General features: G+C 42.2%; 1 protein-coding gene across 2 annotated transcripts in view; it reads right to left on the bottom strand.

The window, feature by feature from the left end:
• Nucleotides 1-16,817, bottom strand: part of ASPSCR1 (ASPSCR1 tether for SLC2A4, UBX domain containing) — a 48,827-nt gene that overhangs the window by 27,220 nt on the left and 4,790 nt on the right. For both annotated transcript variants that reach the window (XR_013925766.1, XM_080373862.1), the window contains exons 4-7: nucleotides 15,655-15,755; nucleotides 7,967-8,024; nucleotides 7,079-7,152; nucleotides 5,766-6,204 (exon numbers count right to left, since the gene is read on the bottom strand). Coding sequence is in view for 1 of the 2 variants with exons in the window: in XM_080373862.1 (XP_080229988.1) it covers nucleotides 5,766-6,204; nucleotides 7,079-7,152; nucleotides 7,967-8,024; nucleotides 15,655-15,755 (672 nt within the window). In the remaining variant the exon portion in view is untranslated. The remainder of the gene's footprint in view (nucleotides 1-5,765; nucleotides 6,205-7,078; nucleotides 7,153-7,966; nucleotides 8,025-15,654; nucleotides 15,756-16,817) is intronic.

Below are 16,817 nucleotides of genomic sequence, written 5' to 3'. Positions count from 1 at the left end.
CTTAATACATTTATTTGCAACTTTCCCTCCACCCCAGATGCTGAGGATAGGCCGTTCAAGCAGCACACAGACCTCAAACAGCCAACACACTCCTCTCACCTGCACGGCTGGGCACAGGCAGCCTGGCCGCTCTGCTCCCCCTGCCTCCAGAGCCCAAAACTGGGAGCTGGGTCTCATGATGGCAAACCTTCCAGCACAATTGTGTCCTGGTCCACAACTCTGGTTGCAGTTATTAAAAAACAAAAAACCAAAACCTAACAAACCAACACCAAAACCCCCAACCCCCCCAGCCTACTAGACAAACAGCATTTGCTGTGTCTGAAGGGAGGATGACATTATGTATCCCTCCCAATTTAGAAAAAGATACTGGCTATCTTCCCTCACATCAAAAGCAGCAGATGTATCAGTATGTGAATATAAACCACCACTAGAGTCAAATGCACAAGAGGCAGTTACACCTATTGGCTCTTGAACAATTCAAACTTCTTAACTCACAGAAATGTTTAAACGCACAAAGCCCGAAAACAACAGAACTGTGTACTGCAGGCTACAGGAGATGCCAGGGGTGGGGGGAAGCAGTCCATGGCTGAAGAGCCCCATGAGAACAGAAACTTTGATAATGCAGTATTCCTTTAGTCTGCTGTCAGCCTAACACAGCTCTAGGCTCTGTGAACAAACCTGATGCCCATTTCTTCTCCCCTTATTCCCTCATATATTCTTTCTGATCCTAATTAATGCCCAAATGTCCTCCCCTTCATCTGTTCCATCCCTTCTCCCTTCCCCCAGGCACAGGCCCCTTGGGAACAGCAGTCTGCCTCAATTGTCAAAAGCGACAACACAAATTACAAGGCAATGTTCACTCTGCTTGTGGGCACTAAAGGGTAATTTGGGAAATTAAAAGAGCGAGGTTGTGTGGGTGGGACCCTTGGCTACTTTTAGAAAGTTGAGCAGGGTCAGCTCTAACTAGCGGGTGAAGGAGCCTGATTGCAGCTTTCCTGGGGCACAGGAGGAGGAATGCCTAGCACTGCAGGAGTGATCCTGAGTGTGCAGAGCCACCCTCTGGGAAAGGGTCTGTTGCACAGTGGTCCAAACTGGTGCCTGCAGCTGGACTGATAAGGTCAGACTGATGTCAGAGACTACAGGAGAATTAATCAGGCCTCCCAATAACCAGGTATACTTCCATTTCCTTGAACAGGATTGCATTTCATTTCATTCTAAACACACACATACTGAATATAGACTTCTTCCAAAAAAAAAAAAATCCAACACCCAAAACCAAGAAGAATGAGCAGGCATACCCTATGGCACGTTGTAAAGGGTGCTGGGATACAATGGAGAGAATTCCAATGTCTGCATTAGCAAATCCTAAACTCAATGTTTTGTATTGGCTCAAGCAAGCGCTTCAGCTAATCCTAACAGTAGCTGGATTGCACAGGGAAAGCAACCGTCAGTGCCCAAACTGTGCTAGTAGCAAAAGACTTCAGCCAAGACGTCAGAAATCATGAGACAGCAGAAAGCAGACATATATTCCAGTCCTTAGTTTTCACCTCTCTGCTCCAGACTGTTGTACGTTAGAACTGTTGTTCAAGCATTGCTTTCCTGACATCTTCATTCAAAAAAATGGGTCTCCATTACCAACAAAGTACTGCAAATGGGCAGTCAGGAACTTCCCCTCTAAAGCTGTTCCCCAGCCTACCAGAGCCACCTACATGATGCAATACAAAATTCACTACTTCCCAGACATAAATGCCTTATTCTTGACCTCCAGCTTACATCCAGTCAAGATGTCCCCATTTAATTCTCTGCAGCATACCTGTACTGGCCCCCTACAGACACACAGCTACCTTTTAGCTCCTGAATCTATAATTTTACCTGTTTCCCCAACCGACACTGAATGCTGAGTATTTTAACTTCCAAACTAAGACACATTACTTAGCTACTACTTAACAGGAAGAAACACACTTTTCCACACAGAAGAAGGAGCAGATGTATGTATGTCTAACAAGACTGCAAAAATACACAATTAGAATAAGAATTCCGTAATATTACATTTTCAACTAACTCCCACCAACAGAGTGAGAACTCTGGAGAGAGCCGTAATGAGCAAGCTTTTGTGAAACATAATTCAGGTGGTTTAGACTTGTTTTTCAGAGTCTCTGCAACTCAATTCCTGAATTGCACAACAAGGTCTGATATAAGAGAAGGGCAGCACAATGTGTCTGCTATGCACTGTTTAGCAACCAAAAGATATCCAGCATTTTGCCTCTGAGGATGCAAAGACTGCCACATCATAACAATATCATAATACCTCTGCTGCCATGTGTTTAAAACCCCATGGAATCAACCATACATCTTGCCTCCTTACAGACATAAGAAACACCCTTCAGAGAGAAAAAAGTATCCATTCTGGTTGCTCTACCAATTCTCTCTTCCCCCAGAGACCAGCAATCATCCTGTTCCTCTTTCTTCATCCATTACCATTTGCTCACTTAGACATTTCAATCAGGCATCTCTCAGTCGGAGTACTCTCAATACAGCCTTATTTTAATGTGTCACCAACAATCCCAAAGCACAGACAGAATGCAAAAACTACCCTTCCACGGCAATTTACCAAAAGGTGGCTACCAGGTATACCAACTCACTTCCCAGAGCACCACATGTCTAGTATTTTCTGCAATTGTGACAAAAGGTAACTATCTCCTGTAATAATAAATGGCCACCATATGGCAGTTTCTACCTTCCATTACCTAAGTCTGAAGGAAAGCAAGCTGTGCATTTTGCTGTCATATTTCTGTCAGCGATACCTTTCAGGAGTCAAAGATGCTGCACTATGGTTTGTCCCCTTCATTCTTCAAAGTCGCTACTTCTGCTACCAAAGCTGAGATGTTAGGCACTTTTCACCACCAGGCTGAAGCCATCTATTCACAGCAGTGTCTACTAGGCAGCTACGTAACTGCAGTCTATGTGATAAAGCCAGGTGTCAGGAAGAATGCAGTTCACTCCGTGGTCACCACCCCAGACCTCAACATGCAGGTAAGCTGAGGAAAACTTTTATTTCATTTTAAGTGAAGTAGTGGCTATGGTGCTTTCCACAGCAGCGAGCTCTGCCTGGAGATCCACCTCCTCCCCACCACCTCAGGGAGCTCTAATCTCATGGGGAATCTGGTGTAAAGTTACCTTCTAATAATTAATGTTCTGACATCAAAGTCAGCATGCAGCTGTCTGTAAGCCATCTTTAGCCCAAGAAACGAAGGGACGCCGGCACAGATTTTATCCAGCCTCTCTTCAGCTTCAAAAACCACACACAGGCAAAGCATTAATGGGAAGATTCTTTTACAAAAATGGACCTTTGATGTTTAAAAATAATTTGTTTTGTTTTGGGTTTTTTCCTCAGGACTGAAAAGGGACAAAAAGCAGATGCCATGTGGCTAGCCCTGCTCTGCTGTTGCTGCTGAGAGCAAGGAGAGTGGAGGATGGCAGGAATGGAGGAGGGAACAAAATGTAATCAATCAGCAGCAAAAGCACCAGAGATCAAAGGGCTTGAAAGCAGCCGTCAAAATCACATGCTGTTTAACACAAGGGCTGACCCCCCCCAACGAAATCTGCAGCTGCTTCCAAAGCTGCTCTCAAACTGGAAGGGAGGCTGGCTCCAGAAGTGCCTCCGAGTGGTTTGAACTGGACTGCAATTCTGAGAAAGATGCTGCACCATAAGAGTCCCCAGACCACCACTGCTCAGCTCTGTGCCCAACAGCACAGCTTCACATTAAGCTGTAGCCAATAAAATGATAAAACCAGTTCTGTCTCTCCAGCCAGCACACGGAGAAGTGCAAACAGGACTGATGAAGAATACCACCACAAGCCCTCACACTTGCTTCCTTCCTTCTTTTTCAAACCAAATTGAAAACTCCTCCTATTCCAAATCCTCATAGGTGAGAGTGTGATTGATACAACACATTAGGCTGGACAAATCACCAAGCTTACTGTTTAGTTCTCCATGCTCAGGGTCTGTTCCAAAAGGTTAAATAACACTGATTACATGGACCCAAACATGTTTATAATATAACAAAATATTCACCACTGGGTTGGCAAGGTCCCTTTCTGCTATGTTTGCAACTGCTCCAGAGTCCTTCCAGGGTCTGGCTTCTGCTCCTAAACAATTCAGAAACTCATCAAGAACGGACTGCAACCACAAAGAAGTCAACCAAGACAGAACCTCTACATCAATGTGGAAGCATACCCATAGTCTTGCTAAATTCCTCCTGAATTGAGCTCCCTTTGAATCTCATCAGGCATCCTTTCTTTCTACTACACAGCTAGATCAGAACCAGTGATAAACACAAAACCCCAACTTCAGGAGGTACTAAAGAGTGGGAAGCAATGAAGGGGAGCTCTGATCTTTTCTTTCCATACACAAAGTATATTTACCATCATTCACAGGCCATCTTATGATGGTGTCACAGCACTCTTGAGCCATCAGTTCTGGTATCTCTACACGGGCTAAAGCATTTTTAATTTTAACCAATACAGTCTGACTTCAGAAATGTCAACAATCATGACAGATGTTCAATTTGTCTTTCTGGGAAAAGGGTTAGAGAGAGGTAGACTTTCTTTAAGAAGCAGGATATTTTAAGAGCAAGACAGAAAATACTTCTATATGCAAGCAGAAATAACAGAAGAAAAAGGATGGACGGTTTCTGCTTCATCTGCAATACTAAGAAAATTAAGACTCACAGAAGGGATGGGACTATACTGAAAGGAAGAGGTCCAGACCTGTTTTGTTTTGGGGTGGTTGGTTGTTTTTTTTTCAAATATCAAACTCTTGGCAAGGAAGATGCAACTGTAGCTGAAAAACTGCTTTCCTTGATCTATACCCCATACATTCTACCACCCATCCCACCAAAAGAGTTAAACTGCAAATCAGAGTGGGCACAGGCAGAAGGAACTCTGAGGAAGCAGATGTCAACTACCACTAGCATGGGACACTGCTTTTACAATAGCTCTACTATGGAGTTCCACATTCCACAGAAAGGCTAAGATAAGAAATCCGAGCACACCTTACAACCTAAGAGTTAAAAATTCTGACAGTCTTCTCAGATCTTGGAAGCCATAAGATCAAGTTGCAACAAACCTATTAAGACTGCTTCTGCTCCTATGACAATCCTACAACAAGCTAGCAAAGTTATCCCTTTCCATATGTAAAGCTCTACCAAGCTTATACCTTCTGTTTGATCTGGGAGAGAAGTCAGTCACAAGAAGCAGTAAACACCTTCAGAGTATTATAAAACACGTCTGACCAAACTCTGCTCATCTTTAGCAAAACTACACAGCAGACAGCAATTTTTAGGAGAAGGACAAGTACCCAGGGCTTAGGTGACAAAACGGGCATCTGTTAATAATGAAAGTTGCATGGAATTTGAGGCACAGAGGTTGAGGCTCTTCTGGACTGTGCTTTCAATGCAGTTGTGTTGCCTCCACTAGCACCATTCATCAAGGATACCAAGATTCAAAGCTTTGCTCGCCTCTGGACAGCAAATTCTCTGATTCCCGTCCTTCATATTTCCTATAGTAAACTGTTCAAAACACAGTACTTCATAACTGAACTCTTGGCAGTACTGTATGTCACCAAGGCACCCAACCCTATATTATGGGGGAAAAAAATGTCTTAAATATGGAAATATCTTTCTCCTTGTAGGAGCTCAGCATCAGTCAAGGCATGATAAAAAAAAAAAAAAAGAAGTCTTCATTGCAAACAATTTTTCCCTTACCTGTTCTTGCTCCTTTTGCAGTTCTTGGCTGTTCTTAGACTTCTTTGGCTTAGAAGGGCCTCCAGGGCTGGAAAAAATTGTTGGCAGCTTTGAAGATGGCATATCTAACCCAAAAGGTGGTGCAGCTACAGAAGAGTCCCCCAGATGCTGTCCATCTCCAGAAAAAGGGACAAATGGGGTAGACTCAGGCTCTGAGGAAGGCCGCAGCTCCTCCAAGCTGGCATCAGATTCTCTAATCGTGTCTTGCTTGTCTGTGCAGCTGTTTAAAGACATGGCCACATCCCTGTGGTCCAAGTCCTTTGGGAATGTGTTTGCTTGAGGTACGGGCACATCCACTGCTCCTTCAGTAGAGCCTGGCCTTGCTGGCAGCTCATTACACTGCACCATGGCACCCACAGCTTCCTCCTGACCAGATGAACTGCATTTCTTCATGACAACTCTTAAAGACGACACCAAAAGGAATAAAAATAAAATCATTCATCCTAACAGTACTGCCCTCCCCATTCTCAACGTGACCATGACACAAGACGACAGCTAGACTCAAATATATCCCTAATTTAATTATCTGCTTCTTCCAGACACTCCCGAAGAACAAGCTCCAGTTGCTCTGAAGCTAGGGGTGGGGGGTCAGGGGCTTGTGCAAAAAAATACTGAACAGGAACTACCCGCTCCACAGGAAGAAAACTGCCTTGCAGGAAAAAACAGCAGTCAGTTGTAAAGCACAGCCCCTAATCACTCCTGCCTTCTGTATATACTGCAAAGAACTGGCTAGAAGATCACAGAAAGGCTGTCATTGTCCCCCACCTCACCCACCCAAACAGTCAGCAGGAGGCACTGCAGGGATTGGGAGTTCAACATCCGAAATCCAAAGCAAGAAAGATTGAAGTGGTAGATGATCATCCTCTCAGATTTTTAATTGTCTGTTTCACTCACAGGGGGAGAAAGAAGAAAGAGGAGAAGAAAAGATGGGGGCAAAAGAAAAGAGGGGGGGGGGGCAAGAAGAAAAAGAAAAGGAGCAAGGGGGCAATAGAAAAGGGGGGGAGGGCAAGAGAAAAGACAAAAGGAGGGGGAAACAAAGAAGCCCCTTTAATGTACACATGACCAGTCAGTGCCAGCATCTGCAGCTGTGGGAAGCACATCTGGGCAGCAGTTTCAGATAAACAGGCAAATGCAATAATTACTGAGTGCCACGATGTTTGTGTTTTTGAACTTTTTTCATGCCTTTTTTTTTTGTTGTTGGTATTTGAAACAAAACAAATTCACCACCAGAGTGGAAAGGAAAATAAACGAGTTCCAACTTTGCTCCTCCCAACCTGATGATGGCACTGCCTCCAGTCAGGCCAAGTGACTTCAGTGTTGTCTTCTCTAGGGCATCTCTTCCCGATATCTGAAACGAAAACAGAGGAAAGTAATTATGACAATTGCCTTCCTTGGAGAGGATTTAAAGTGCTCTTTCTAGAAAGAAGCCTGTTAAAAAAACAGACCACACAACACCACAAACAGCTGAAAACACACTCCACAGTTGGAAATGAGACCTGAGTCCATCTGTATTCACCTGTACTGCTTTACCAAATTGACCGCTTACCAAATGATCTCAAGGGAACATGCTGTACATGTATTTCCATCCCATACACACATCCAAATCAAATCCAACCTCAGCAAAGCATTATTTTTATGTCAGAAGTTAAATCACAGGCAACATCTCAGAGCTGAAAGATGGCTGATTTTATTACATACACCTCCCATCTGCTTGTAACGACCCGTTCCAGAATAAAGATGATCTGTCCACAGAGGTCAGTGGAAAGTGAACGGGACAGCTAGGGAGAGCAAATTCCATAATACGCACATACAAAATATCAGACAAAACATTAATAGCGAAAGATCAAAACAGAGAGAAAAGCAAATATTTATTAAAATGAAACCACTGTTTTGACTCAAGCTTTAAAAGAAGTTGGAAAGAAAAACACAAACAGGTCATTGAGCTCATTTTATGGGCTCAGAGGTCTAAACGGCCCAGGGTTATGTTCCAAGAGAGCTTTTTTCCATACAGACACGTCATGCTTTGAAAAGACCAACATTTTTCTACTTCCCTTCTCAAGAAAGTTCAAAAGAAACACTTTCCAGGTTGGAAAGCAGAGCTGAGTTTCTTATTTTTTAGGGACAGAGGAGAAGAGACAGTTAAGACGACTTTGCTAACTTACCTCATCTCGCATGTAAATACAGACTGGAGAGAATTCACCATGCTGTTCCATAAACTCCCTGCAATAAAGAGCAAAATACTGCAGCATCTGTAGAACAGCCTACCCCCTCCAAAACCAATGTAGAGCAACAGGAAGAAGCAAAATTAGCTAGCTACACTGTCCTCCATATTCCTCCAGTAACAATCATTACACAGTTCACAGAACTGGTATTAAGACATTAGGTAAAGAATTTGCTCTAATGCATTCACTGTTCCTTAAGCACAGACCTGAAAGTTTGAAAACAGAGGAGAAATAATTAAAGTTAATTCTGAAATTAGTTGATCTTACTAGATACATTTGACCACATCATTATTCATGTGCTCAGTACCTGATCCGGAACATGATTTAGTAACACTTGGTCTTTTTAATCCCTTATCTAAATTAGTTTATTACAGTTCAGACTGTACTTTCCTTGGGGACAGGTCAGTTTCTTTCCATGTATGGACAGCAACAAACACAACAAAATACTGCTCTAAAGCAAATAATCTGAGGACAAAGAAACTGCCTGCCTTAGTATCAGACATATTAAAAAAGAGGGGAAAAAATAAACAGCAGAAACTCTCAGATTCTGGAGACCAGGGACTAAAAGCCAAAGGAAAGGAAAGGCTGCTGCAAACAAAGTGAAGATCAACCCACATCTAAGCATTACAGTGAGGCAGAGCATACATCAGCAATGACGCAAACTGCTGACTGTCCATCTGCAGAGGAAGACATAAGTGAAAGACTCTAGCACAGAGAAGGGGGAAAAAACAGTAAGATGCTACTCTTCCCATTTTCCTCTAGATAAACAACTCTTGTGGCATTCAAGTAATAGAGAAGCTTTATTACATACTCACTTGCTCAAACACAGAAAACAGGCATGGAAAAGACAATCACTGCCTGTCACAGCAAGTCTCGGTTCTCTTCCAACCAAGATCATGCCATTTCAAAAGAGAACACATATGGAAAACCCAACCACAGGGTGTTCTTAATGGAAAAATAAAAACCAAACAAACAAACAAAAACAAGGACTAACTTTTAGCAAGCAAACCTCAGATGTCTGTAGAAAAGCAAAAAGCCTTAAAGAATTAACCAGTACCTTACACTGAAGCACTGAAATCAGTGAATTACATTCAACAGCAGAAGAAACTCTGTTTCATGTTGGTCTTCGCTTCAGCAGCCAAAGTGAAACGCAAACCAAAATCAGCTGAGAATGTGGTAAAACATGAGATTAAAGAGAAGAATAGTTTGCTTCTCCCAGCCAAGCACACCAATGGCAAAAGGTGATCAGGAGAACACTCTATCCTTAGACAGCGGTGGTTAGGAAAGATGACTGGCTGAAGACTCACAAGCATTTTTTTCAAAAGTTTTAGATTCAAAGTTTCAGACTAATTTAGCAGGGGAAACTATAAAACAAAAGGTGAGAAAGTTGCCCCAGAATACTGCCTATCAATACAATGAGAACTGATGAAATTTATCCTTCTTTGTGACACTCCGGTAGCTCTTGTTAGCGTGTTCTGTCCTGAGCTCTCTGTCACTGCAGTTGCACACCAGGACATCCCTTGGTAAGGAGCTGAATATACCATCTGTGCTGCAACAGCTGTTTTATCTTCAAAAGCAAAACAGCTTAAATTCTTCCTCATGGTAAACTCCCTTGATCTTCATGCTCTCTGGAGTCCAGTCTTGATGGGGCAGTAATGGCTTTCCCCTTTGCCTCACCTCACCCAGAAACAATCACCCATCACCTGTTACTTGAAGAGAAGCCACCTCTCTGCAAATCAGCTAATCCAACCCACCTGAAGCCCAGTAAAGCAATACATACTTGCTCATCTCCTGAGGCCTCTGACAGCAGAGGCTGAAGCAAGTCCTTGAAGTCAGCTTGTCATTTCAGGTACAATTACACTGGTGTTGGCTCCTGAACTCATGAGGAGCCTTGCAGATGACTGACTTACAGGGTTATGTGAACACTCGCGCTTAACTGCCTCTTCAGTCACCAGATTCTAGTCTCTGCAATGAACTTCACAGGAAAAAACAAAACCCACAGGACCCTGGCATACTGAAAAAAAATCCAGTATTTTTCACTGGAAAGTTTTGGAAAGATAGTTCTACTTCATTTATCTGCATTGTTTGTAACTCTGCAGTAGCAGTCAGCCACACATTCTCCTAACTGTATTTGCAAAACATTCATCAACTTGGTCTCCAAGTGTCACAAAATTTAAGCAGGAACTCAAACTACTTACATCTAGTGCACCACTTACACCTATAGCTATCACTTGTACCTTCAGGAACCCATCCTTCATCTTGTGCTTTGATTTATGAGCGTCATCCCTGGGGGATGGAACAGGGAATGACTATGAGAAAAGGATGTCAGTGATCCAGGCTGGGTTCATTCTGACTTTTCCTGGAAAGGTGCTCAATGAATGGAGTTCCACTACTGAAAACATTCTGCTTTCAGCATCATGTAACTTAAACATAAGTATTTTGGGATGCAGAATTACCAGACACAAAGTTATCTCCAGGGTTTATGTAGAAAAAGATCCCTTAAGTAACAGTCAAAATCCATTCAGTCAACCAAGCACCTAATTCTGAAGTGACTATGTACGTTACCTAGTATGTCTCTGCTGTGGCCACACTAACTACTATGGTTAGCAAGTCTTCTACTTCACAGCTGGAGCCCACAAATAGGCATGCAATAACCCAACCATTATGGAGAAGCCACCTTAAGGCAGGGATAACATTTTCTCTTTAGATAAGAAGGAAAGAAAATAACCCTTGACACTTTAGCAATCTGCTTGCACAGCAGAAGGGTCTGCATACCCAAATGCTTCTTACTACTTTCAACGCAGCAGTTCCAATAATCTTAAGTAGCATCATAGCACTCAAAGTTACCTAACAACAACAGCTTTGCCAGGATTATCTTACGCAGTCTTTCTATTATGTCCAAAATAAGTCACAGAAGAGCAGCCTAGAAGAATATATATACAATCAATGTATTACATTTTTACATGAATCTGTTTAGCACAGCACAAAGTGACAAAACAAACTGAACAGGGAAGAAGTCAACCAGCCTACAGAGTAGAAAATGAAGGGGAAGAGCCATTAAGTTCTGGGAAAATTCATCAAGCACATTTACCTTTAGAGTGAAAACTCAGCTCCAATGAACTGTAAGTGAAATAGCTAGAACCAGAAGTCACTCAGGATTGAGAGCACCACCTGGAAAATTATGATGCTTAATCCTTCAGTAATCCTCAAAAGCAAGACGCATCAAAGATTTCTAGCTAGAGGATGTGGGGGAGCAAACCTGTTAGGCACAGACCAGAACCAAGACTTCTGTCTGGTTTAATTGTAACAGTCTATCTCCCATCTTGATCAAAAGGTTAAAACCTAAGCCTTTCTAAATAAAGTACACAACAGCACAGTGATATGGGACAAGGTGAGTCACAATGAAACCAATGAAATCAAGAAGCTCCACTCAATAAGGTTAGCAAATCCAGAGTAACCTGTAAAACCAGTCCTGAGGGTCAGGGGTCTGGTTTGAGGAAGTCAGGGACTGAGAACTACTTCCAGACCAGCTGCAACAGATCACAAGGGGTTTGTAGTCCTGAGGTACCATTCTCTCAGAACGCTTCTCCAGCCACCACAACAAATCCCATTGTGCTGAAAGCAACAGGCATACCCAGAGCACTCAAATTATTACATTCAAGCTTCGTATTATGAAACACAGTTAACTTTCTAACTCAAGATGAGCAACCAAAACAACACTAGATAAATAGTTTGCCACTATTTGTGTTTCTGCAATTAGTTATCATCTCTCAAGGACAGAAAGCCATGCACAATGCTCTGCAGGAATCAAGAAATTAAGTTCCTAATATAGAATGAGCATAATTTTGTGATTCAAGGCCCAGGCTCTGACCTCCCTCACTCCTTTTGCATCATTAACCGAGTAAGCTCTAAAGGCCAATGTTTGATGAGGAAAGGCAGAAAAAAAAATTCTTGTCTCTTGACTGGAAGATCGGAAAAAAAAGCACCTAAGAGACTACCCTTAGCACACCACAGCAGGCTACGTGCACTCAGACTCTTCCAGACAATCCAGGGGAACTAGTCATCCCTACCTTGTTGTCAATGGTTTTTGCTTCCACTCAGGATCAGCTATATCCCTACAGAAATCCTGAACAGAAGTGCACAGAAGATAAAGGACTGCTGAGACATGGAGAAAACAGCCCAGAATCATAGAAAAGGCAGACGAAACAGCCCAGAAGAATAAAAAGCTTGAACCTCAAGCTGACTGCCTATCAGGAAAGGTGGATGGCCACCATTTAGGAGGAGAGAAACCAAAGCACAATGGAACACATACCCATAAGAGAGGAAATCAATTTGACTTACACAACCCAGTTTCATTCACCTTTCCAAAACTGCTTTCCACTTCAAACCAAGCAACTCTTTGGATTTAAGAGTCTTCTAAAAATGTATGGAAAATATCTGAATTTAATGAATGATACCACAAAAGCAGCAGAGTCACAGTCATTGTCAAAATTGTCTTCAAGTGTCCAAACTACAATCACTTCTATGTAAAACAGTCTACAAAGCTGCCAGACAGGCAAGAGTGGGAGACAGAACAGCAACAGTTCTCCCAGGCCTCATGCTAAAAGGGTATACGATGCTTGTGCCCTCAGCCAGTCTCTGCAGAACAGACTCCAAGCAAAGATCCCCCAGAGACTTATTTTTGTATAACTCTTGGAAGCCAGCAGGCTCCTCCTCCAGCTGCTGTTAATCCGTTACATGCATTCACTGAGGCAAGCACACACATCAAACAAACTGTCATTTCTTTGATGTGCTGTTCTTCAGAAGGGGAACGGCAAGCAGATTAGATTCCTTCATGTAGTGATCTGACAGGGCCTGTAAACATCTTGTGCAAGGACTGCCTCACGCTGAGAGGAGGAGCAGCCTTTCAATAGCTTCCAGGCTTCTTTAGACCCAATTAGCCAAGATGGACGCTGGAAACCCAGGGGAAATTCCAGTGGATTTAGAATACTTCCCCTCACGCACTTAGAGCAGCTGAGCATTCCAGGAAAACATCTCCAGTTGGAAAGTCAAAGGAAGGATTCAGCAAAAGTCAACAACTAGCCAACTAGTTAGTCAACTGAGTCAATACACACCAAAAAGCAGCATAGCCCATGAAATCTATATGGACGGCTATAGGTCCAGCTTGTTTTGTGAGTAAGTCACACAGCCTCTTTGCTGCTTGTTGAACTTCATCAAAAGTTTGCAAAGTCCATCCAAACATCTGAGCTCAGCTTCCAGAGGGCAGAACAGCTGTGCCTTATGAACTGAGTTAACAATACTTAGCACACTGTAGCAGTCAGAAGCTTAAAAAGAGCAGCATGTACATTAACTATTAGTATTACTGTGACCTGTAACAAATAAAACCACTCCAAATGAGAAATATATAAAAAGCTCAAAATTTAAACCGAAGAACTAACTATCTAATGTGTGAGAAAGCCACACAAAGTCTACGTGTCACTATCCATAATTGCCACCCCCACCAGTCTAGCAATTCCCAAACTGCAACAGGCACTCTTCTCCTCCCAGAGGACACTAAGAATATAGTAAGGTATGAGAGGGGCCCTAAAACACCTAGGAAAATTATACCTGAATTTTCCTGCCTACCTCTTTCCTCTATCAAAAGAACAATAATTATTTTCTCTCTAACATTTACATGAAGACTGTCCCTTTGGACTTCAGGGTAAATGCCACAGTGTAGACCTTGTCCCTGGACCACTGAAGATGAAGATGATAAGTAAGACTCATTCCTATAGCTTTAGAGTTACTACACTACCTCAAGCATTTCCTCAAGCTATGGTTTGATGACACAACATGTTGAGTAGAAAAACTGACATACGCCATTCCTACCCATCCACGGCTTCCTCTTTTGTATCCTTGTTTCTAGACATGCTACACTTCTTGTCGTAACTGCCTATGAGAGACAACCCTTAACTGGGCTAGGAAACCTATCTACCTGAAAGATAACCTAGAGAAAATACTATTTTTCAGTTGAATCAACTACTTAAGCCAATTCCCCACAAAGCTGCATAGAAAGTAGGAGGGGAGTTAGACAGGAGGGCAGGAAGTGAGCATGAACTCTTCAATCCCCTACTGTAACATGGAAGATGCCCCCAATCCAGATTTGCTCCCTGGGGCCAACATTAGTCACTCCTTTGATCTTGCTATGGGCCAGTCAGGGAGCGAAGCCAGCAGAAAACTAACAGCACATCATTGGGAGGCTGGAAGACTTAGTTCCTTCACCCTGGAAACAGCTCCAGAGCAACTCCAGTCACACAGTTCAACTGTGCAACCCTGACTTAATGAGATAACAGCCAACTCAACCCTAGAACCATGCTGCTTAAGCTATTTCAGTTGCAGAGAGGAACAAGCAACTTTAAACTTCAGTTAAAATAATTTATACTGGTACACATTAGTCTAGTACTAACACAGACCCATAACCAGTACAGTCCATCATTTTGCATTCTATAACTGTACCCTAAAAGGTTAAGCTTGTCTGAATGCTACTGCACCATCACCCTTACTACTGACTACTCATTTCACAGCTTTTCTAGTACCACAGCCTTAGAGACTTCAAAAGTTTTGACACAGAAAGCTACTGTCTCCTTAGATGAGTATTTAATTGGTTTGAGAAATTAACAACAGTTCCTATTTGCACAATACCTTGCACAGCATCTGTACAGATGAGCAAGAGATTCAAATGTGACACAGGAACTAGCAGAAGGTGAGGAATGTAAAAGAAAGAACAAGCTAGAAATATAGGATCTGAAAAAAAATTATCAAGAGAAAGGTAAAGACAACGACAATAGAAAAAATGAAATTTAGAAATTTCTTCAGAACTGAACGGCTGTCACAGCTTTAAGGCTTCATCTTTTAAGCTATGACAAAAAAGCACTGTCTTTGGAGAAAAGTTTATTAGTTTGACATTTCAAAACAATATAGTATTTTTAAGTCAAAACTAAACACAAAAGTAAGCACTGAACGTAGATTAAAATAATAAGATTTCTAACCCATATATATTCAATGAATGTAGGACCAGAAATTCCTCCACTTAAACAGGATCTAATCAGTCTTTTCAAGATTCCACACTGGAGCTCTCAGCAGGCTAGATTTCCTTGAAGAACTTGCACAACAGCAAGCCTCCCAACCAACAGCAACTTGCTTAAGGACGAACCCTCTCCACCACATGGAACCACAGCACAGAAATACTGGTGATCAAGATAATCTAGGCTACCATCTCAACTCTGGCCGTAACTTGACTTCAAACAAGTCTGTGTAAAAGACAGGTGCAGTAATATATCCAACTATAGTTTCTTCCTAGCCTTAAAAGTTTGTTATCAATTTATGCCCTGAACCAGGAGTGCTACCCCGGGATTAAAAAATAACAATGAAAACTACAGTATCTGAAAGAGCAAGAAAAAGGCAAACATCTGTGTTGTAAAGGAAAAGACAGTGTCAAATAAATGCAAATTCTACAAATCTGCAGGATTTAATTGGATCACCAATTAATTAATTACAATACAATTAAATTACAATTAAATTAGTAACAACAACTTATTACTGTCATGTAGAGATCCACCCAAACAAGTATTTTTCACTGCATTGCTCACCTGATCTTCGCAAAATGGTCAAGAAGTTCCCACAAGGTCTTTTGACAGAGAAAGGTGTCCTGTAAACGGGAACCATCATCTAATTGTAAGGCAATCCGAACCTATAGGAAAAATACACTGATTTAGTCTGAGAATTACATGAAAACTCTTTTTTCTTCACAACTTCTTTTAATCTTTCAATGGTCTCTAGAACTTGCTATCCAAAAAAACATTACTTCCTTCTAAACACTTGCTGCAAATTATTACATTAGTCAAAAATGCAGAGGGGTATTCAAATTATTATTTTAGAAGTAAATATTTAGAATAGTTCTATTCTGCTGTGATTGTGAGTATTATATATGAGGATCTTTGTAGAGACTGTGTCAAAGGCCTTACTGAAGTCCAGGTAGACAATATCCACTGCTCTCTGCTTACCTACCAGGACAGCCATTTTATCATAGAAGCTTATCAATTTCGTCAAGCACAATCTCCCCCTTGATGAATCCATGTTGGCTACTTCTGACAATTTTCCTGTTGTTCATGTGCCTGGAAACGGTTCCCAGGATTAGCTGTTCCATTACCTTCCCAGGCATTGAGGTGAGACTGACCCACCTGCAGTTCCCAGTGTCATCCTCCTTGAAGACAGGAGTGACATTTGCTTTCCTCCTGTCTTCAGGCATTTCTCCCATTTGCCATGATTGATCAACAACTATCAAGAGTAGCCTTGCAGTGACATCTGCCAGCTCCCTCATCACTCATGGGTGCATCCATGAGGGCCCATGGACTTACATATGTCCAGTTTGCTCACATACTCCCTGACATGATCCTCTTCCACCAAGGGTACATCTTCCTTGCTTTAGCCTTTCTCTCTGGGACCTGGGATTCCCAAAAGCCAGTTTTGCTAGTAAAGACTGAGGTAAAGGCAGCATTCAGCCTTTTCCATGTCCTGTGTAACCAAGTCCCCTGCCTTGTTGAGCAACAAGTTCACATTTTCCCTAGTCTTCCTTTTGCTGCCTAGACCTTCTTGTTGTCTTTGATGTCCCTGGCCAGATTCAATTCCAGTTGGGCTTAAGCTTTCCTCACTTCATCCTTGGATGTTTGAAAAAGGTTTCTCTAATCCTCCCAGGTTACCATCCTTGCTTTTACCCTCTGTATGCTTCCTTTTTGTGTCCGAGTTTGGCCAG

The sequence above is a fragment of the Falco punctatus genome (genome assembly GCF_963210335.1).
Source record: "Falco punctatus genome assembly, chromosome: 1".
NCBI lineage: Eukaryota > Metazoa > Chordata > Aves > Falconiformes > Falconidae > Falco > Falco punctatus.
The sequence above is the reverse complement of the archived record's forward strand: the minus strand, read 5'-3'. Positions and strand labels throughout refer to the sequence as shown.